Source organism: Myxine glutinosa, chromosome 4, assembly GCF_964187855.1.
Source record: "Myxine glutinosa chromosome 4, kmMyxGlut1.1, whole genome shotgun sequence".
In the NCBI taxonomy this organism is placed as follows: Eukaryota; Metazoa; Chordata; class Myxini; order Myxiniformes; family Myxinidae; genus Myxine; species Myxine glutinosa.
This window is the reverse complement of record NC_136264.1, coordinates 206,571,629-206,594,784: the sequence shown is the minus strand read 5'-3', so window position 1 is coordinate 206,594,784 and position 23,156 is coordinate 206,571,629. Positions and strand designations below refer to the sequence as shown.

At 43.3% G+C, this 23,156-nt stretch overlaps 1 protein-coding gene across 1 annotated transcript in view; it reads left to right on the top strand.

Annotated features, from left to right (window-relative positions):
• LOC137425663 (bridge-like lipid transfer protein family member 2) overlaps positions 1-23,156 on the top strand; it is a 129,699-nt gene that overhangs the window by 9,397 nt on the left and 97,146 nt on the right. Inside the window, 6 exon segments of the mRNA XM_078775355.1 lie at positions 5,197-5,384; positions 7,297-7,410; positions 7,659-7,851; positions 10,001-10,161; positions 10,693-10,938; positions 11,040-11,139. Coding sequence (XP_078631481.1) covers positions 5,197-5,384; positions 7,297-7,410; positions 7,659-7,851; positions 10,001-10,161; positions 10,693-10,938; positions 11,040-11,139 — 1,002 coding nt within the window.

The following is a 23,156-nucleotide window of genomic DNA, read 5'->3' as shown; positions in this document are numbered from 1 at the left end:
TTGACACAAGCTTTTCCAAAAATGTTTGGCAGAAACTTTGTGTGAACAAATATCAAAAGGCAGAGCAAATAAACTTTGGTTCCAAAGAAGTACCATCTATCAATTTGTCAATTTTCAGAGAAACCTATATTATAATAGCTTGTTGCTAAGGTGAGTTTGCAGAGGATTGCGCAAATTTATTTTGTCTCTCGTTCAATTTCTCAGTTGAACTCCCAACATATCACCCAATGATTGAAAACCACACACATTGTCATCATCAGATACCTGGTGTCATTTTAAACCTTTTTCAGATTTAGGAAATGCAGATATCTCAAAAATGATCCCTTATGACTCATCACCCGTTTTGTTGGTGGCGTCATGTTTGAGAATCACAGGATTATGAGGTGTGAAATGGTAGAATTGGATGTGAGGTTTGGAAGACTAGAAATGGTTCATTCTCTTTTGAGATTCAAAAAGGTTAGTAGTCAACATGGATACCAATGCACCTCTAAATTACAAGACCTCATAGGACCTATGTCACATAATCCCTGGTGTTGGGCTAGCGGCTAGGGTGCCGGCTTAGGATCCTAGGATCCTGGGTTCGAATCTCGGTCGATCGCCGAATTAATGCCAGGGGGGTTGACTCAGCCTGTCATCCTTCCGAGGTCGGCTAATTGAGTACCAGTTCACTGGTAATTCCCTGTTTGTCGTTGAAGGCGGCAAAAAGGGTTGGCGTCAGGAAGGGCATCCGGCCGTAAAACATTGCTTCAAAAAGGGGACCAAAAAACAACAACTACCACGGTCCCCGAAAAGGCCAACCCCCGCTTTGCGGGGAAAAATGGCCTCTAAACGGTGGTATAGGACCTGGGTACTCTGGCAGACCTGGTTTTGGAAGTACTAAAGTTAATCCCCCAGAAGAGTCCAGACTTGTGATTTTCTTATTTCTGGACCACCTGAAGAATGAATGTTTAAAATGTCACAGCACATCCTGCAATATCTGGGTGTGCATCCCATCAATTTATACACGTACACAGATAGCATCAAGACTCAGCTGCATCGATGGAACAACCATGTATGTGTAGCAGAGGAATACCTTGAGGAGTTGGTGGAAAATAAACACTGTTTTTATTTTCTGCAATAAACAGTCCACATGAACCTTCAACTACTTTAATAGATCTGATCATTGGTGAATTTTCACTTCACATGTTGATATGAAAAAATGCACCATGAAATGAAACAATAATCAGATCTTGTATTCTTAATGCTCAATAATTGAAATGTGACTTTTGTTTCCCTTTAATTTATCTGTTGTTGAATATTACGGCATGTGTGTAACTCCGTAACTCCGACAAATGATTAAAGATAATTACAAGCAAGAGGCTTAAATGCAGCACAATGCCAATCAGCAATAAATAAGCCAAGTATGTGATATTTATCCCTACTCTTTTTGATTAAAAAAACGGGGGATAATGTAACCGACGCCGTCCGTCTGTCCGTCCGTCCGTCAGTCAAGCTATCTCCTCCGAAACGGTTGTGCAGAAATTCACCAAACTTGGTAGATATGATCACCACAAGGCAAGAGCAGTATCATTTAGGGCTGGGACAAAAGGTCAAATTTCGATAAATACAATTTATCTTTTTATTTTTTTATTTAAGTAAGTAGCGATATACCAAGCAACTCGGGCTGGTGGAGAAGCAGAATCTCTTTTGTCCTGGTTGTTCCGGCGGATGGCTGCTTCGTGCCTGTGGCCGCTGGTGGAACGAATTTTGGAGCCTTTGCGCCACTTGGAATAAACGTGGATGGAGGTGTGGTTGATCTGTGATGCTCTTCAGGGGAGCTGTGGCCGCGCTGCGCTTTCTGGCGAGGAGTGAGAGAGGAGAACGTCTTGCTGCCACTTTGCGGCTCGGGTGCCCGCGTGGTTGACCGGCGCCATTGTGGACACGTCAACACTCGGTCCTTTCGCTGACCGACCGGACCCGGTCAACGACCACCAATCATCCAAAAGTCCTCGTTAAGGCCGGAACTGAGTGTCGGCCGACTGAGAACATTTATTTTTCTTTTCTCTTTCCCCTTGTCCGTATTTGTGTCAGCGTGGAGGGTCCCACGAGTTAGATTTATAGTTTTACCTCAGCATTAATTTTATTGTCTTACCTTTATTTCATTAAATTTCTTATTGTGGAATTTTTCATTGCCGTATTGTTGATTTTCTTTGTCTCGTTTCTGTGTTTGTGGGTTCGAGGAATAAACCCCATGGCTTTCGTCCGTGCAGGTAAGCACCCTGGTTTCGTTTGCCCGTGCACGACAGACTGACCGCCAATTTTCGGCTTGACCGCCTCGGAGCTAAAACTGTTCGGCTATATGCCGCCCATTATCTTAATTATCGGCGACACGACAATATGTATATGTATATATGTTATTGTATATGTATATGCTTATGTATATGTATATATGTAATGTATATGTATTTTTGTTTTTTGTATATGTAAATATTGTTATGTCGGGTGGGGTAGTGATATGTAGAGCCAGCTAGATCTGAATAGGTAATGTGCTTCGCTTCGTCTGTCACGGTAAGGAATCTGCCCTGTAATAAGTTTCATGTGTAGGCGTTTTGTCGGTTAAGAGTATACCTGTGAACATACCAGGATGTTCGAGTGATAAATAGAGTAGGGATTAAAGAGTAGCGCCCCTGTGTGTCATATCTGGGAGCCAAACCTTTGTCCCTTATGGCAAAGCAGACCTGTAGACACGTAGTTAGGTCCCTAGCGCAACATTAAATAATTCCCTTCCCTGACATGACTTTGGAAGACGAACAGGCAAGGGGGGGGGGGGGGGGGGGGGCGACTCGGGGCGCCGCTGCCAATTACACCTCCGACAGGCCTAGTCACCTCGGGTAGCATGCGCTATGACCACGCTACAGGGAACGAGTGTCGGGGGGGGGGGCGGGGGGGAGGGGGAGGGGAGGGGGAAGAGAGGGGGAAGGGGAGGGGAGGGGGGGAGGGAAGGGGGAAAAGGGAGGGGGAGGACGGAGGGGGAAGGGGGAGGGAAGGGGAGGGCCAGTCAACAATGACGTTGCAGTTCTCATGGTCGGAGAGCAGCACAACAATCGCGACATCGTCCTGAATCTTCGCAACAGCGCGAAGCGGATTTTGGAGACTCACCGATCCTGTGACGCCCTCCAGTACCGGCGTTGCCGGGTGGGGGAAGGGAGACCCGTACATTCCCAACCCGTACATTCACCCTCTCGACTCAAGCTCACTCGGACAAAAGCCTCGCACAAATTACATCGTGAAGGCCCAATAGCCATGTCTATGCCACTTATCAAGTACGTGAGCGAGTCAGGCGCACTGAATTGAAAATATATAGAACGCTCATACTCCGTGAAAAGTGAAGCCAACTGGCGGCGGAGATGGAACATCACGTAATCGCTCTGAGCGAATCAGCGCGCTGCTCTGCCACCGGTCAGAATCCGTGTATAATATTCCTCGCTGAAAAAAAATCTATGTGAAACATGCTACTATCTATGCTAAATCATGCTAAATCATGCTAAATGCTAATCATGCTAAAATCATGCTAAAAAAATTTTATTTTCTTTTAGCTGAACAGTTTCCTTATAGTCTTATAAACAAGAATCATGCTATTAGAGGTCATAGAAGAACCCCTAATTATTGAAAAATTGTCCAAATTTTCTAACATCATACATGCCCCTCAATAACCGGAAGTAGAATTATTTGTTATAACTTTACTTTGCATCATTCTTTTGGGCTGAAATTTGGACAGGATATTCAGAATATCACTTCCTTTAAAATGATGAAGGCTTTTGTTTATAGGAGTAGCCATTGTGGATTTATTGAAGGACAACCAAGTTTTATCTGGTAATTGGCATAATTAGCTAATTAGTGAACATTTGACATAATTTCACTACATCCTCTCATCAGGTAGTAGAGTAACACATGTATAATACATGTACCAAGTTTTGTGTGAAAAGAATGATAGGTGACATAGAAGATAGAAGTAGAAATGTGTTCTTTGTTTTTCCTTGTTTTTTATTGACGGTCTAATTTATGCAAATTATATGCATGTAATATGACAAAGAAGCGTTGAAACTGGTCTGAGAGCCAAGATTATATCTTTCAAGAAAAACTGAAAATTAGATACCTCTCAAAGGTACCTATGTAGTTTTCTCAATTTTTCACCAGTACTACACCCTTAAAATGCATGTTGTTGTGTGTTGTTGTATACTGTATATATATTCTGTTCGTGGTCCTCCTGGTGACTACCTGGTCTCGGTGACCCCCGGACCGTGAGAGGAACCCCGCCAGAAAGATATATGATTTATACGCTTTCGTAACGCAATCAATATGAATTCCAGTCAATAAGAAACCCCACACCAAGGATCCGGATTAATCAATAATATATTCCCAATCAATCAACACAATGAACAATCAATCAACAATATTACTAAGATGGCCATCTCATATATTTCCCCCCTTGACCCCACTCACTGCACCCGCCCTAGTCACGGTCCCTCACAATGTCTCTGGGCCCCTCCCGACCAAGGTGAAGGTCGACTTCTCCGCACACGGGCGGTTGAACGGACCCCTGGCTGACGTGCTCCAAACGTGCACGTCCCGTACCGGGAACGGTGGCTGCAGCGGACACCTCCTCGGGACGCCACCGGGGTCGGAGCCCGTGATCGCGGCCTCTGGGCTGTGAACGGCTCGCAAAGCGCGCGAGGCCCAAGGTGCGACCCGTACACGCCCTCGGAGGCGTCGAGGTGAACAGTGCCGGACGCTTGGTTCCTTCCAGGAACCCACGGCAACCTGACACGTAACAGGCAATCACCCCGCGCAGGTAACTCCTCTCGCCAGACGGGCTTTTCAAACTCAGCGTTCCAAAGCAGGTAAAGATCGACTCGGCTCGCGTCGGAGCTGGTCGAGGATCAAGATGGCCGCTTCTCTCCTGACCTTGTCTTCCTCCTTCCTTTTCTCTTCCGGTTTCACGATCCCGTTTCCGGTCTCGGTACCAGGAGCGCTTCTGACCATTTAACCACAACAACCTTTAATAGAATAAACATTAATAAGAAATGACCTGAATCGTAATTCACATAAATCCGGAATTCGTAACAATATATATATATATTTTTTCCATGGCTTGTTGAGGAGTGATGATTGTTTATCCACTTTACCTTTTCTCACCAATTCTGTCCATGTACATAGCTGGATCACTTATCCGCCGTGCCCAAGTGGAATGGCGAATAACTCGCATGAATAGTGATGTCTCTGACGCCTACGTTTGGCTCATCTCGGCACCTGGAACTGACGATCTTAGTGGGCCGCGCAAGAGCTGTTTGCTTCTCCGGCTGTCATGTCTCAGCTACAACCGTCAAACCCACACTTCTGGCAAGGTGATGTAAATTCACAGTTGTATTACGATTCTTTTTTTGTTTATATACAATGCCAAGGTTCATGGAGAAGCTAGAACATATAACGGATCAGAATGTGAAAGAACCAAAGGAACAGTATAAATTGAGTGGAGGGTGGGTGTTGGGGTGGAGGGACGGAACACACAACAGCAGGTTTGAGGGATGCCAATTTCAAATTTAATTATTTCTCAAGGTATTCTACTACACGTACCCACCCACCTGGCTCAACAGTGTGCTAACGGGTTCATGTCATGTGTGGAGAAATCTTTCAAGACTAAATGCTTTGATGTCTTCATTGTTCGTGCATACATTTTATACCACCTTAATGTTCTTAGAGTGGTGATCATTTAATTCTATAACAAACAAGAAAGAGCAATCACAGATTGCTGACTCTCGCCAGGACATGTGGTTTTGTCCTCGGGTCCTCGGGGTCCTCGGAGTATTTTGTGTCTTTTGGGTCCTTGGGGTCTTATGGGCCCTTGGGGTCTTATGGGTCCTCCTCGTCTTTTGGTTCCTCGGGGTCTTTTGCGTCTCTGGGTCTTGGACTCGAGCAATAAATGATGGACCCATCTCTTGTCATTTGTCATAATCTTCAATAAACCATCCCTTCCCCCTTGTATCATGCAGGGACTCTGATGCAATAGCCACATGAGTTGCCTTTTGATCAAACAACATGAGGTCCTTTAGTACATATGTTGCTCTAACCTTCTTGAATTCCAAGTGAGAATGAATGAGTTTCCACACTTCCAACATTGACATTCTATTCTTCTGAAATTTCAAGTACAGAATATTAATTTGGTAATTCTCCTATATTAGCTTTTCAACATTTCACGTCTCATCAAGTGACAGCAGTTGGTTGCATGTGAGAATGTTCAATATCGCTCAGCATTTTTTTTTGTTTTTTTTTTGCATTTTTTGCATAATTGGCAGCCATTTTGTTTTATCTCTCTGCACCATTCATGCACATCTATCTATAATTCCAGTAATCTCTGTGTGTATGTGTGTGTGTCTGTGTGTGTGTTTGTCTGTGACCGCTGTTTCTCGGCAACCACGGGTCCGATCTAATTGAAACTTGCCAGATATATTGCTGGGGACCTGAGGATGTGCCTTTTCAAGGTTTGAAATTAATCGGACAAGTGGTTCCCAAGGTATGGTCACCGTACTCGCAAGCCGTTCGCTTTGGCTTTGCGAATGGACCAAACCATTTCATGTAAATAGAGGGGGGGGGGGGGTTCTACCGTACTCGCAAGCCGTTCGCTTTGGCTTTGCGAATGGACCAAACCATTTCATGTAAATAGAGGGGGGGGTTCTGTGGTCGTTACTGCCACGTGGTTTCAAAGTTTTTTTTTGTTGTTGTTCTTTGCACGCATGTTTTTTTGCACCCACGTACGGGCACGCCCTAGTCTAATGTAAAAGATGCACAATCATCAAATCACAGCACATGCGACTTGGTTGGCCACTATCTCAGTTTCACCCAGAATACTCTGACTAGTGCTCGATGCAGCCAATACAATTGCACAAAATTTCAGCATCAAACTCTTGTTTTACCTGTTTTGCTATAAAGGTCCATGTCAACCTTGAACCACCATCAGTCATCCCATACATCACTTAAACTTAACTTAAATTCCACTTAGTTTTCATATCCCGTTAAATTTATTTGCATAATTTATATGGCCATGGTACCTGCTGATTGAGTTTTATGGGCATGATAGACCAGTATACGTCGACAAAAACTTTGTATTTTGTATGTGAAACTTTCTTTGCTCATGTTTTATCATACATCAACCTGGGGAGATTGTGTGCAGGAATATTTAAAATATAGTATGATTCCTGTTGTCACCTTACTTTGTGTTCAACTAATTCCCTTGATCACCTTTTGGGCCCGAACTCATAGGAAGGTGGTTCGGAAGGTGATCCTCAGCATCGGCTGCGAGTCGTCGATCTACGTGCTTGTTGGACACCAGCCAATCGTACAGCTGCCTTTGAGCTGTATGAAGGTTACCACAAGGTGATGGCTTACCTTACGTCCTCATCTTGCTTTATTCGTCGTTTTCTTGTGACTCAAATCTCCCTTCAACTCCCATTCAAACTTTCACCATATTGTTTTGTCTTACTTCACATTCCATTGTCATTGGCATCTGTCAGGCAGCCATTTTACATTGAATAATTACACCCACATCTTTCTATCAGTACACCTTGACATTTTCCAGTTTGTTTTTTGAAACCAAATCTCTCGCACCCATTCTTATCTTTCAGGCAGTAATTTTAAAGCAAAATCTCTCCACTGAAGCTGTAAAGGGCTTGAGACCTGAAGGCCAAGAATCGCAGAGCAAGAGATTCCGGAGACAGGGGTCACATGGAGGTGTTTCCTGTTCACCCTCTCCAATACCATCTTCTCCGACGTCACCAAGTCCTTCTTCCACTTCGATATCTTCTTCTCACTGTGACGGTATCGATTCACCCTAAAACTGTCAGACTGCAACCCTTATTCTATTTGAACTGCACAACTCCACAATTATTATCGAATGAAGTTCAGCTGAGATGAGCTATGATATTTATTTACAAGGAAACAGTTGAAATTGTCTTCTATGCATGAACCCCATTCTTGCCATTAACCTAATAGAATTTAACATCCAGATTCCTTTTATATATTAACTTACCCTTCCTACTTGATTTTTAAGCAGGGAATTTAGACAAGGTACTGCACATAAAGGCATAGATCTTTTAAGAGACACCTTGGGTTGTTTATCATCCACAACATAAATGGAGATCCGACAGCCAGAGTTTATTCTCCATCTAAAAGACTGCATGCTGTGGGAAGCAGAGATCCCTGGAAGCACTCCACCAGGAGGCAATTTTCAGTTGGATTCGACTTCATGGAAAACAATGCAAGAAATATATGGCAATTCATCCGCAGCTCAATGGAATACTGCTCTCCCCTCTGGGCTGGTGCTACTGCCTCACACCTAGCTCGGCTTCACGCTGTTGAAACCAAAGCTTTCAGAATCATTGGAATCTCCCGTGATGAAGCTATCTCCGAGAGCCTTTCACTCACTCACCGCAGGCAGGTTGGTGGTCTTTCTGTCTTCTACCGACTCCTCTCCGGCCTTGCTCCCCCAGCTCTCTCTGTGCTGTGACCCCCAAATATTCCTACTGGTCGCACAAGATCTGCCTGCAACCCTCTTATGGTTAAACTGCCAAAATCTCTGCTCTCTGCTCACCTCCACTCTTTCATTCCTCTTTTCTCCCACCTCTGGAACAAACTCCCTCACTCTCTTCAATCCCTCTCCTCCCTCCAGGTCTTTATAAAACAGCTGTTCACCACCATCTCTTATCATCCCATCCAAAACCTTAATCTTTTCTACCCCCGTTAATTCACCCCATATCCACTTTTTTGAAATAAGACTTCTTTTCTGGAAGTCCTAGCAGTGTCCACGTGTGTTTTATACCTCTCCCACCCCCCCCCCTTCCCATGCCTCCCCCCTCCCCCAAGACTTCTCCCTCCCACAGATCTCCCGATGTCACTGTTCTCTACTGTTGTATTTGTGTGCTTCCCTCTCTCTCCCCATCTCGTCTCCCACTCCCTTTATTGTAAGTTTTGTGTGTCCGTTTTTTGTTTTTGGTGATTAATGTTAGCTCTTACACGAGCCTCGATCTTGTATACAAAAAAAAACAAAAAAAAAACATGACAAAACTAGAAAGGCACTTGGCAGAGTGCATACCTCCGGCAGGCTGAACAATTTGATTTGGATGCCACTGATAGGCCAAATCTGGATTCGGAGCTTAACCAAAATCTAATCAGCTTGGTCATGTCACCGAACCAACTTATCCATCTAGTTTTCTTATAACTCGTCCACAACTTTTGAAATATCATGCTCTATATTGTTTTGCCCCCATCTCTCAATGATGACGAATCGCTTAAAAAAAATTATTCTATCTGCATCCGTATTCAGATCTCCACCAAAATCGAATCAATTCTTCCTTGCCACACACCCAACCTATCCACCAAGTTTCGTCTAAATCCGTGCACAACTTTGAGATGTCGTGCTGCATATCTGTTTTGGCCCGATCACTTAATGATGAAGAATCACTTGAAAAATTATAGTATCCAGATCCGGATCTTCACCAAAATCGAATAATTTCGTCCTTGTCACACACCTAACCTCTCCATCAAATTTCGTCAGAATCCGTCCTCAAGATTTTGAGACATACTGTTCAGATACGAACAGACAGACAGGGTGAAAAGATAACCACCGTCCACCTTCGGTGGCAAAGGTTAACTAGCATGAGACTACTCTATTTGGCAGACCATCCCAGAGCAGGCACAGATCCAGAGGGGAGTGTGTGTGGTTGGAAAATCGGCGTGTAGCAAAATACAAGGTGATGTTACTTCTTTTCCTCCATAGTGCAAGTAGGCTGTAATTTAAGCCAGTTGTGAATTTAAGAAAACAGGTATCCAGACAGAAAACACAACACTTGGTCACCTGATATTTTGACAATAGTTTCCATGCTTCAGGAGCCTCTGATACTTTATACATTTTCTTCTTACATCAGGTTTTTTTGGAGTATATGGTGATTTGTCGTGTTGTTCTTACCAGGGGAGCACTTGCTGGAGCGATTGCTGCGTGAGCCAGGAGGAAAGTTTGTTGTATTTTCGGAGGAATCCAATGGTGGAAGAGAGACATTGGCCGGACCTGCTGCTTGCAAAACACCTGATATAGCAGCACGACTTTGGCTTGTGGAACTAGTTAACTCCCAGGTAATGGTAGATAACAATTTACAGGGTGTGATGCTATGATTTAATACACGGAATATTGGACGGGATAGCACAGCAACACAAGGACGAAGCTATAACATCAAAACACGACATATCTGTTTTGGAAAACTTCGCTTTAATTAGGTTGAAGCAGCAGCAGCAGATGCAATCAACACGTGGAAAAATCCCCAGCCCGAAAAATTGATTTGGACCAACATTACATGCTCAATGAGTCACTGGCCCAAACTAATGGTAAATGGTTCATGATGATCGTGATGATGATTATTGCAATTCCTATACCTGCTAATTGTTGATTCATGGAATAATGGCTCATTGAAAGAGGAACGATTTCCTGCAGACGTTTATAGCTCATGAAATGAAGTGGGTGAGCCCACACTCAACTAAAATCTTATCCTTTGTACGTCCTCAATATGCACCCAACCAACTCACATTCAGCTTGACCATGCCATTGCCATGCAAATATGGTTGAAACGTTATCATTAATATTTCATGGCAGTCTTCTCTTGAATGCAGGTGTTTCTGCGAGGAACAGAAACCGCTGGTTGTGTCCTTGTGGCAGCAGCACACGCAGAACTGCTCCAGTGTCTTCACAACCCTGCATGGTTTTCTCATGGACTCAGGCAGAAACGCAGTTGGCAGTGTTACCTGGGCAGTATGCAGTACTTTGCCACCACAGACAGCGGTATGGACACCGATGGCAATGAGCAGCAGTGGCTTGAGGTACTGATTCAGGGTGGTGTTTGGGATTACTTGGACATGGCAATTGATGATTATTGGTTTGTGTTCTTAAGGTGAATGTTGGTTCATACTAGACTTCATTGCACGTGTATTTTCACATGGATTATGGATGCTTGGTACAGGTTAAGAACATCGAAGAGCAGCAACGTGGAAGCCTCGATAGTGTGGCTGAGTTGATTGAAGGGGGGCAGGCTGTTGGAGGCATGGTCACAACCTCCAAAGGTATTAACCTCTTATCTGCTCTCCATGTTTTATTGTCTTTACCTGTCCCACACATCTACATTTATTTTTCTGCCGTTGCCTTTCTGAAAACCTTAGGAACCCTTTCCTCCAGCATAATATTTGCAATTCATTTGTTCAAATTATCCTTGCTCTCTGGTTTGTTTCTGTTTGTGCAAATTTTTTTTGTGTGTTTGCAAAAAGTGGTTTTTCAACACTAACACAAGTGCGAAAAGTCGTTTTTCAACACTAACACAAGTGCGAAAAGTGGTTTTTCAACACTAACACAAATGCCAAAAGTGTTTTTTCCACACTATTACAAGTGCAAAAGTGGTTTCCTGCACCAACACAAGTGCGAAAAGTGGTTTTTCAACACTAACACAAGTGCGAAAAGTGGTTTTTCAACACTAACACAAGTGCAAAAGTGGTTTTTCAACACTAACACAAGTGCAAAAGTGGTTTCCTGCACCAACAAAAGTGCGAAAAGTGGTTTTTCAACACTAACACAAGTGCAAAAGTGGTTTCCTGCACCAACAAAAGTGCGAAAAGTGGTTTTTCAACACTAACACAAGTGCGAAAAGTGGTTTTTCAACACTAACACAAGTGCAAAAAGTGTTTTTTTCCACACTAATACAATTGCAAAAGTGGTTTCCTGCACCAACAGAAGTGCGAAAAGTGGTTTTTCAACACTAACACAAGTGCAAAAGTGGTTTCCTGCACCAACACAAGTGCAAAAGTGGTTTCCTGCACCAACAAAAGTGCGAAAAGTGGTTTTTCAACACCAACACAAGTGCGAAAAGTGGTTTTTCAACACTAACACAAGTGCGAAAAGTGGTTTTTCCACACTAATACAAGTGCAAAAGTGGTCTCCTGCACCAACACAAGTGCAAAAAGTGGTTTTTCAACACTAACACAAGTGCGAAAAGTGGTTTTTCAACACTATCACAAGTGCAAAAAGTGTTTTTTCCACACTAATACAAGTGCAAAAGTGGTTTCCTGCACCAACAAAAGTGCGAAAAGTGGTTTTTCAACACTAACACAAGTGCGAAAAGTGGTTTTTCAACACTAACACAAGGGAGAAAAGTGGTTTTTCAACACTAACACAAGTGCAAAAAGTGTTTTTTCCACACTAATACAAGTGCAAAAGTGGTTTCATGCACCAACACAAGTGCGAAAAGTGGTTTTTCAACACTAACACAAGTGCGAAAAGTGGTTTTTCAACACTAACACAAGTGCGAAAAGTGTTTTTTCCACACTAATACAAGTGCAAAAGTGGTTTCCTGCACCAACAGAAGTGCGAAAAGTGGTTTTTCAACACTAACACAAGTGCGAAAAGTGGTTTTTCAACACTAACACAAGTGCGAAAAGTGTTTTTTCCACACTAATACAAGTGCAAAAGTGGTTTCCTGCACCAACACAAGTGCGAAAAGTGGTTTTTCAACACTAACACAAGTGCGAAAAGTGGTTTTTCAACACTCACAAGTGCAAAAAGTGTTTTTTCCACACTAATACAAGTGCAAAAGTGGTTTCCTGCACCAACACAAGTGCGAAAAGTGGTTTTTCAACACTAACACAAGTGCGAAAAGTGGTTTTTCAACACTCACAAGTGCAAAAAGTGTTTTTTCCACACGAATACAAGTGCAAAAGTGGTTTCCTGCACCAACACAAGTGCGAAAAGTCGTTTTTCAACACTAACACAAGTGCGAAAAGTGGTTTTTCAACACTAACACAAGTGCGAAAAGTGTTTTTTCCACACTAATACAAGTGCAAAAGTGGTTTCCTGCACCAACACAAGTGCGAAAAGTGGTTTTTCAACACTAACACAAGTGCGAAAAGTGGTTTTTCAACACTAACACAAGTGCGAAAAGTGGTTTTTCAACACTATCACAAGTGCAAAAGTGGTTTCCTGCACCAACAAAAGTGCGAAAAGTGGTTTTTCAACTCTAACACAAGTGTGAAAAGTGGTTTTTCAACACTATCACAAGTGCAAAAATGTTTTTCCACACTAATACAAGTGCAAAAGTGGTTTCCTGCACCAACAAAAGTGCGAAAAGTGGTTTTTCAACACTAACACAAGTGCGAAAAGTGGTTTTTCAACACTAACACAAGTGCGAAAAGTGGTTTTTCAACACTAACACAAGTGCGAAAAGTGGTTTTTCAACACTATCACAAGTGCAAAAAGTGTTTTTTCCACACTAAAATAAGTGCAAAAGTGGTTTCCTGCACCAACACAAGTGCGAAAAGTGGTTTTTCAACACTAACACAAGTGCGAAAAGTGGTTTTTCCACACTAATACAAGTGCAAAAGTGGTTTCCTGCACCAACACAAGTGCGAAAAGTGGTTTTTCAACACTAACACAAGTGCGAAAAGTGGTTTTTCAACACTAACACAAGTGCGAAAAGTGGTTTTTCCACACTAACACAAGTGCAAAAGTGGTTTCCTGCACCAACACAAGTGCAAAAAGTGGTTTTTCAACACTAACACAAGTGCGAAAAGTGGTTTTTCAACACTACCACAAGTGCAAAAAGTGTTTTTTCCACACTAACACAAGTGCGAAAAGTGGTTTTTCCACACTAACACAAGTGCAAAAGTGGTTTTCAACACTAACACAAGTGCAAAAGTGGTTTCCTGCACCAACACAAGTGCAAAAAGTGTTTTTTCCACACTAACACAAGGGCGAAAAGTGGTTTTTCAACACTAACACAAGTGCGAAAAGTGGTTTTCAACACTAACACAAGTGCAAAAGTGGTTTCCTGCACCAACACAAGTGCAAAAAGTGGTTTTTCAACACTAACACAAGTGCGAAAAGTGGTTTTTCAACACTAACACAAGTGCGAAAAGTGGTTTTTCAACACTAACACAAGTGCGAAAAGTGGTTTTTCAACACTAACACAAGTGCAAAAAGTGGTTTTTCCACACTAACACAAGTGCAAAAGTGGTTTCCTGCACCAACACAAGGGCGAAAAGTGGTTTTTCAACACTAACACAAGTGCGAAAAGTGGTTTTTCAACACTAACACAAGTGCGAAAAGTGGTTTTTCAACACTATCACAAGTGCAAAAAGTGTTTTTACCACACTAATATAAGTGCAAAAGTGGTTTCCTGCACCAACAAAAGTGCGAAAAGTGGTTTTTCAACACTAACACAAATGCGAAAAGTGGTTTTTCCACACTAATACAAGTGCAAAAGTGGTTTCCTGCAACAACACAAGTGCAAAAAGTGTTTTTTCAACACTAATACAAGTGCGAAAAGTGGTTTTTCAACACTAACACAAGTGCGAAAAGTGGTTTTTCAACAATATCACAAGTGCAAAAAGTGTTTTTTCCACACTAATACAAGTGCAAAAGTGGTTTCCTGCACCAACACAAGTGCGAAAAGTGGTTTTCAACACTAACACAAGTGCGAAAAGTGGTTTTTCAACACTAACACAAGTGCGAAAAGTGGTTTTTCAACACTAACACAAGTGCGAAAAGTGGTTTTGCCACACTAATACAAGTGCAAAAGTGGTTTCCTGCACTAACACAAGTGCGAAAAGTGGTTTTTCAACACTAACACAAGTGCGAAAAGTGGTTTTTCAACACTATCACAAGTGCAAAAAGTGTTTTTGCCACACTAATACAAGTGCAAAAGTGGTTTCCTGCACCAACACAAGTGCGAAAAGTGGTTTTTGAACACTAACACAAGTGCGAAAAGTGGTTTTTTAACACTATCACAAGTGCAAAAAGTGGTTTTTTCCACACTAATACAATTGCAAAAGTGGTTTCCTGCACCAACACAAGTGCGAAAAGTGGTTTTTCAACACTAACACAAGTGCAAAAGTGGTTTCCTGCACCAACACAAGTGCGAAAAGTGGTTTTTCAACACTAACACAAGTGCGAAAAGTGGTTTTTCAACCCTATCACAAGTGCAAAAAGTGTTTTTCCACACGAATACAAGTGCAAAAGTGGTTTCCTGCACCAACACAAGTGCAAAAAGTGGTTTTTCAACACTAACACAAGTGCGAAAAGTCGTTTTTCAACACTAACACAAGTGCGAAAAGTGGTTTTTCAACACTAACACAAGTGCGAAAAGTGTTTTTTCCACACTGATACAAGTGCAAAAGTGGTTTCCTGCACCAACACAAGTGCGAAAAGTGGTTTTTCAACACTAACACAAGTGCGAAAAGTGGTTTTTCAACACTAACACAAGTGCGAAAAGTGGTTTTTCAACACTATCACAAGTGCAAAAAGTGTTTTTTCCACACTAACACACGTGCGAAAAGTGGTTTTTCCACACTAATACAAGTGCAAAAGTGGTTTCTTGCACCAACACCAGTGCGAAAAGTGGTTTTTCAACACTAACACAAGTGCGAAAAGTGGTTTTTCAACACTAACACAAGTGCGAAAAGTGGTTTTTCCACACTAATACAAGTGCAAAAGTGGTTTCCTGCACCAACACAAGTGCGAAAAGTGTTTTTTCAACACTAACACAAGTGCGAAAAGTGGTTTTTCCACCTATACAAGTGCAAAAGTGGTTTCCTGCACCAACACAAGTGCGAAAAGTGGTTTTTCAACACTAACACAAGTGTAAAAGTGGTTTCCTGCACCAACACAAGTGCGAAAAGTGGTTTTTCAACACTAACACAAGTGTGAAATGTCGTTTTTCAACACTAACACAAGTGCGAAAAGTGATTTTTCAACACCAACACAAGTGCGAAAAGTGGTTTTTCAACACTAATACAAGTGCAAAAGTGGTTTCCTGCACCAACAAAAGTGCGAAAAGTGGTTTTTCAACACTAACACAAGTGCGAAAAGTGGTTTTTCAACACTAACACAAGGGCGAAAAGTGGTTTTTCAACACTAACACAAGTGCGAAAAGTGGTTTTTCAACACTAACGCAAGTGCGAAAAGTGGTTTTTCAACATGAACACAAGTGCGAAAAGTGGTTTTTCATCACTATCACAAGTGCAATAAGAGTTTTTTCCACACTAATACAAGTGCAAAAGTGGTTTCCTGCACCAACAAAAGTGCGAAAAGTGTTTTTTCAACACTAACACAAGTGCGAAAAGTGTTTTTTCAACACTAACACAAGTGCGAAAAGTGGTTTTTCCACCTATACAAGTGCAAAAGTGGTTTCCTGCACCAACACAAGTGTGAAAAGTGGTTTTTCCACCTATACAAGTGCAAAAGTGGTTTCCTGCACCAACACAAGTGCGAAAAGTGGTTTTTCAACACTAACACAAGTGCAAAAGTGGTTTCCTGCACCAACACAAGTGCGAAAAGTGGTTTTTCAACACTAACACAAGTGTGAAATGTCGTTTTTCAACACTAACACAAGTGCGAAAAGTGATTTTTCAACACTAACACAAGTGCGAAAAGTGGTTTTTCAACACTATCACAAGTGCAAATAGTGTTTTTTCCACACTAATACAAGTGCAAAAGTGGTTTCCTGCACCAACAAAAGTGCGAAAAGTGGTTTTTCAACACTAACACAAGTGCGAAAAGTGGTTTTTCAACACTAACACAAGGTCGAAAAGTAGTTTTTCAACACTAACACAAGTGCGAAAAGTGGTTTTTCAACACTATCACAAGTGCGTAAAGTGGTTTTTCCACACGAATACAAGTGCAAAAGTGGCTTCCTGCACCAACACAAGTGTGAAAAGTGGTTTTTCAACACTAACACAAGTGCGAAAAGTCGTTTTTCAACACTAACACAAGTGCGAAAAGTCGTTTTTCAACACTAACACAAGTGCGAAAAGTGTTTTTTCCACACTAATGCAAGTGCAAAAGTGGTTTCCTGCACCAACACAAGTGCGAAAAGTGGTTTTTCAACACTAACACAAGTGCAAAAGTGGTTTCCTGCACCAACAAAAGTGCGAAAAGTGGTTTTTCAACACTAACACAAGTGCGAAAAGTGTTTTTTCCACACTAATACAAGTGCAAAAGTGGTTTCCTGCACCAACACAAGTGTGAAAAGTGGTTTTTTCAACACTAACACAAGTGCAAAAGTGGTTTCCTGCACCAACAAAAGTGCGAAAAGTGGGTTTTCAACACTAACACAAGTGTGAAAAGTGGTTTTTCAACACTAACACAAGTGCGAAAAGTGGTTTTTCCACACTAATACAAGTGCAAAAGTGGTTTCCTGCACCAACACAAGTGCGAAAAGTGGTTTTTCAACACTAACACAAGTGCGAAAAGTGGTTTTTCAACACTAACACAAGTGCGAAAAGTGGTTTTTCCACACTAATACAAGTGCAAAAGTGGTTTCCTGCACTAACACAAGTGCGAAAAGTGGTTTTTCAACACTAACACAAGTGCAAAAAGTGGTTTTTCAACACTATCACAAGTGCAAAAAGTGTTTTTTCCACACTAATACAAGTGCAAAAGTGGTTTCCTGCACCAACACAAGTGCGAAAAGTGGTTTTTCAACACTAACACAAGTGCGAAAAGTGGTTTTTCAACACTATCACAAGTGCAAAAAGTGTTTTTTCCACACGAATACAAGTGCAAAAGTGGTTTCCTGCACCAACACAAGTGCAAAAAGTGGTTTTTCAACACTAACACAAGTGCGAAAAGTCGTTTTTCAACACTAACACAAGTGCGAAAAGTGGTTTTTCAACACTAACACAAGTGCGAAAAGTGTTTTTTCCACACTGATACAAGTGCAAAAGTGGTTTCCTGCACCAACACTTTTCTTTTCTTATTCTTATTCGTTCGTTTCTTATTCCTTTCTTATTCTTATTCGGTTTCTTATTCGTTCGTTCGTTCTTCGACCACGTGTTTCTCCCCCATTTCCCCAGATAGATTGTCAAATTTCAATTCGTTATTTTATCGTCCATGTGATATTGTTTGATTATTGTTAGTTTTGGTTTGAATTTCCTGTAACTCGTAATTAATTAATCGTTTTCTGCCCTTGTGTGTGGCCTTGTAGTTGTACCCCCGTCGGTGTTTTGTTAACTTAAGTGTGTTTTGCTTGGCTCTTGGTTTTTTCCCTTCTACCCCGAACATAATACTGTCTAACGTTCTAATTCCCCCCCCCCCCCCCCCCCCAAAAAAAACCAAAAAAAAAACAAAAACATTTATTTTATTTTCTCCACGTGTACTGTTGTCTCATCCTGTATTTTCTGTCCAGGTGTGCTGTTCGCCCCACCCCCATTATCTCCTTGCCATCCACCGTTTGCCCTGTTCACGTGACTCGTGGTGGTCCCTCTCGGCTCTCCCCCCGTTGGTATTTTTGTGCATATAAGATTGTTCATAGTTCTGTTTAAATATTTGTAAATATGTTTAACCTTTCTCCTTCTGTTTTTTATTCAGTGGTATATTACAACACGCTGTTTTTCTTCCTATTTAAAAGGCTTTTCTCAATTTCCTCTCCAACTCATTCCACTTCAAAAAAAAGAAATTCAATATCTTATACGTCTCCCTCACTACATGGTCTAAATTCACATTCATTCCATCCCTCCTCCATCATCCTGAACCGGATTGCTAACTTGAAAATCACAACAAACCCAATTTGTTATCAATGTTCGTCTTTCATTAATCATCCACTTTCTAAACTCCCCTCTTGCCCCTCCCATCCAAATCCCCCCCCTTGCACCTACACTCCGAAACTTCCCCCTTGCCCCTCCACTCTTAAACTCCCCCCTTGCCCCTCCACTCCTGAACTCCCCCCTTGCCCTTCCCCTCCTAAACTTCCCCTTTGCCCCTCCCCTCCTAATCCCCCCCCTTGCCCCTCCACTCCTGATCTCCCCCCTTTCCCCTTCCCTCCAAAACTCCCCCCTTGCCCCTCCCCTCCTAAACTCCCCCCTCACTCCTCCCCTTCAAAACTCCCCCCCAATCCCTCCCATTCAATTCTCCCCCCATACCATTCCTCTCCAATTCTCTCTCCTCCCCCCTCCTCCTCCAAGCTGCCTCCTCCCCACTTCGTCTCCCTTCTATCTCATACCTCCACCCCCCCAAACCTTCTACTTTCCTCTGCCCCCCCTCAAACAACCCCTCACTGTGCCGCATCCCTTCACCAGCAAACCTTTCATCCTCCTCATCCTTCCCTTTCTTGGAACTCTTCTGCAACATCTGAAACACTATCAACTGCTCTCCCTACCTCCCCCTCTCATCCTTCATCTTACCCTACTCCTCCCCTCCCCTGTCCTGTACCCGATGCTCCCCCTCTCTCTTCATTAACGGTATGGACCTCAAACATCCGGGGCCTTTGCTCAAACCTGACTGATCTCTCCATACAGGTTGCTTCTGACAATCCAGACTTGATCTGCTTAACAGAGACTTTCCTCCTTCAAGATGTCTCTGATTCCTTAATATCTCTTCCTGGTTACTCCCTCCTCCGGTATGATAGACCTGAGCCTCGGCCTGGTGGTGGGGTGGCTATCTTTGTCAAAAACTCTCTTCCTCACTCTCCTTGCACTGCTCTCTTTCCTCCTCACCCGCAGGAGTACCTCTGGTTACGGCTTCCTCTCCGCTCCCACCTTTTGTTCATATGTGTTCTGTACCGTCCCCCAAACAGTGATGACTCCATCTACATTTCAATGTCTGACAACATGGACCAACTTCTATCCACTCATCCCAACTCTCTCTTCCTCATATGTGGTGACTTCAACTGTCATCATGCCACCTGGTTGGGTGTGGGTTCCTCTCTCACTAGTCATGGCACCTCAGCAAAGGACTTCTGTGACTCACTGGGATTGACACAATCTGTCAATTTCCCGACCCGGATCTCAGCCAATGGAGTATCTTCTCTTCTAGACTTGGTTATGACAAACTTCCCTGCTAATGTCTGCTGCTCTTCTTCTGCTCCAATCGGTTCTTCTGATCATGTGCTTGTCAAAGTGGACATCTCTCAGGCCATTCTCAGAGAGCCTCCTCAGCGTCGACGAGTCTGGCATTTCACTCAGGCCGACTGGGACGGTCTTCAAGCAGCCATCAATCGTCTGGATTGGTCTCCCATCTCCACTGCCTCTGACATCAATTCTTCCTGGGAAATCTTCCAAAGCAAACTGATCTCTCTCATGCACAGATTTATCCCATCTCGCCTTCAATTGTCTTACCCTTCCTCCCGTCCATGGTACACTGAATCTTGTGGTGAGGCAGTTGCCCTGAAACAACTTGCCTTTGCCTCTTGGAAGGCTAATCCAACTGAAGGAAATCTCAGTTCCTTCCACCAAGCTCGGAACAAGTGTGTGTCTACCCTCAGGAGTGCCAGGAAGCACTATCTCTCCTCACTCAAGAATGAACTCTCAAACCTGTCTCCTTCCTCCAAATCCTGGTGGCGTCTGGTCAAATCCGTTTCTGGTGTTTGTTCCCCCTCCATCCCCTCCCTTACCTCAAATGGCCACACAGTTGACATCGCACGTGACAAAGCCGAATGCCTCAACTCTGTGTTCGCCTCGAAATCCTTAGTCCCAAACCCATCTCTCTCTGTTCCCACCTTTCCCAGTCGAACCCAAATGCTCCTGGACTCTGTGTCCTTCTCTCCTGACAAGGTGGAGGAGTTTTTGTCAAACCTCGACTCTGATTCTGCAACTGGACCAGACGGCATCAGCCCACGGGTCCTAAAATCCTGCTCTGCCGCTCTATCTCACCCTCTCTCTGTTCTTTTCACCCTATCTTTTGCTCAAGGTCATCTGCCAGCATCCTGGAAATCAGCTAACATTACCGCTTTACACAAAAAAGGTGCAAAAACAGATCCTTGCAACTACAGACCAATCAGCCTGCTCCCAATTATCAGCAAAGTCATGGAATCCATCATTGCTTCGGATATGAAATCTTTCCTCTTCTCCAATGGCTTGATCTCTGATCATCAATTTGGTTTCAGACCAGGTCACTCTACTCTGGACATGCTGCTTCTGCTGTCTCAACAATGGATGGAGGTCCTGAATGCCAAACAGGAAATCAGAGCTGTCTCCCTTGACATATCAAGGGCCTTTGACACGGTCTGGCACCCAGCTCTGCTCACCAAACTCTCCTCCTATGGTATCCATGGAAATCTCCATGCATGGCTTGCGGACTTCCTCTCTGGTCGTAGTCAACGTGTGGCCCTGAATGGATTTCTCTCATCTCCCCTTCCTGTTCAGGCTGGAGTTCCCCAAGGCAGTGTGCTGGGCCCTGTGCTTTTTCTGGTCTTTATCAATGATCTCTCTGACTCTCTGGAAAATCCTCTCTATCTCTTTGCTGATGACTCCACTCTCTGCCGCTCCATTCCTCTTCCCTCAGATAGGCAGTCTGCAGCCTCCTCACTCTCTGAAGACCTGGACAAAATCACAGACTGGTCAAACAAGTGGAACATGTCTTTCAATCCTGCCAAATCTCACTCTCTTACTATGTCTCTCCGAAAAGATCGACTGGACAACCCTCCCATCTACTTTCTCAACAATCCTCTCCAAGAAGTTCTGTCACTCAAGCTTTTGGGTCTCACTATCTGCCATGATCTTTCTTGGGAAAACCACATTTCCAAGCTGGCCTCCAAAGCCAGTCGCCGACTGGGCATCCTCCGTCGTGCGAAGTCCTTCCTCGGCACACCTGAGCTCCTCACCACATACAAGGCTTTCATCCGCAGCTCAATGGAATACTGTTCTCCCCTATGGGCTGGTGCTCCTGCCTCACACCTGGCTCGGCTTCACGCTGTTGAATCCAAAGCTTTCAAAATCATTGGAATCTCCCGCGATGAAGCTATCTCTGAGGGCCTTTCACTCACTCACCGCAGGCAGGTAGGTGGTCTTTCTGTCTTCTACCGACTCCTCTCCGGCCTTGCTCCCCCAGCTCTCTCCGTGCTCTGTCCCCCAAATATTCCTACAGGTCGCACAAGATCTGCCAGCAACCCTCTGATGGTTAAACTGCCGAAATCTCGGCTCTCTGCTCACCTTCACTCTTTCATTCCTCTTTTCTCCCGCCTGTGGAACAAACTCCCACACTCCCTTCAATCCCTCTCCTCCCTCCAGGTCTTTAAAACAGCTGTTCACCACCATCTCTTATCTTCCCCCATCCATAACCTTGATCTTTTCTACCCCCACTAATTCACCCCAGATCCACCTTGTTTGAAATTCCAACTTATTTCCTGGAAATCCTGGCAGTGTCCATATGTTTATACCTCTCCCACCCCCCCCCCCCCCTTCACATGCCTCCCCCCCTTCACATGCCTCCCCCCTTCACATGCCTCCCCCCCAAAGCCCTCTCCCTCCCACAGATCTCTCGATGTCTCCATGTCTCTCGGTCCCTGCTCTCAAATGTTGTGTTTGTGTCCTTCCCCCTCTCTCCCCATCTTGTCTACCGCTCCCGATGTTATTTGTTTTATGTGTCTGTTTGTCTTTCTGTGTGATTAATTTTCGCTCTTTCACGAGCCTCGATCTTGTATACAAAAAAAAAAAAAAAAAAAAAAAAAAAAAAAAACACAAGTGCGAAAAGTGGTTTTTCAACACTAACACAAGTGCGAAAAGTGGTTTTTCAACACTAACACAAGTGCGAAAAGTGGTTTTTCAACACTATCACAAGTGCAAAAAGTGTTTTTTCCACACTAACACAAGTGCGAAAAGTGGTTTTTCCACAATAATACAAGTGCAAAAGTGGTTTCTTGCACCAACACAAGTGCGAAAAGTGGTTTTTCAACACTAACACAAGTGCGAAAAGTGGTTTTTCAACACTAATACAAGTGCAAAAGTGGTTTCCTGCACCAACACAAGTGCGAAAAGTGGTTTTTCAACACTAACACAAGTGCGAAAAGTGGTATTTCAACACTAACACAAGTGCGAAAAGTGGTTTTTCCACACTAATGCAAGTGCAAAAGTGGTTTCCTGCACCAACAAAAGTGCGAAAAGTGGTTTTTCAACACTAACACAAGTGCGAAAAGTGGTTTTTCATCACTATCACAAGTGCAATAAGAGTTTTTTCCACACTAATACAAGTGCAAAAGTGGTTTCCTGCACCAACAAAAGTGCGAAAAGTGTTTTTTCAACACTAACACAAGTGCGAAAAGTGTTTTTTCAACACTAACACAAGTGCGAAAAGTGGTTTTTCCACCTATACAAGTGCAAAAGTG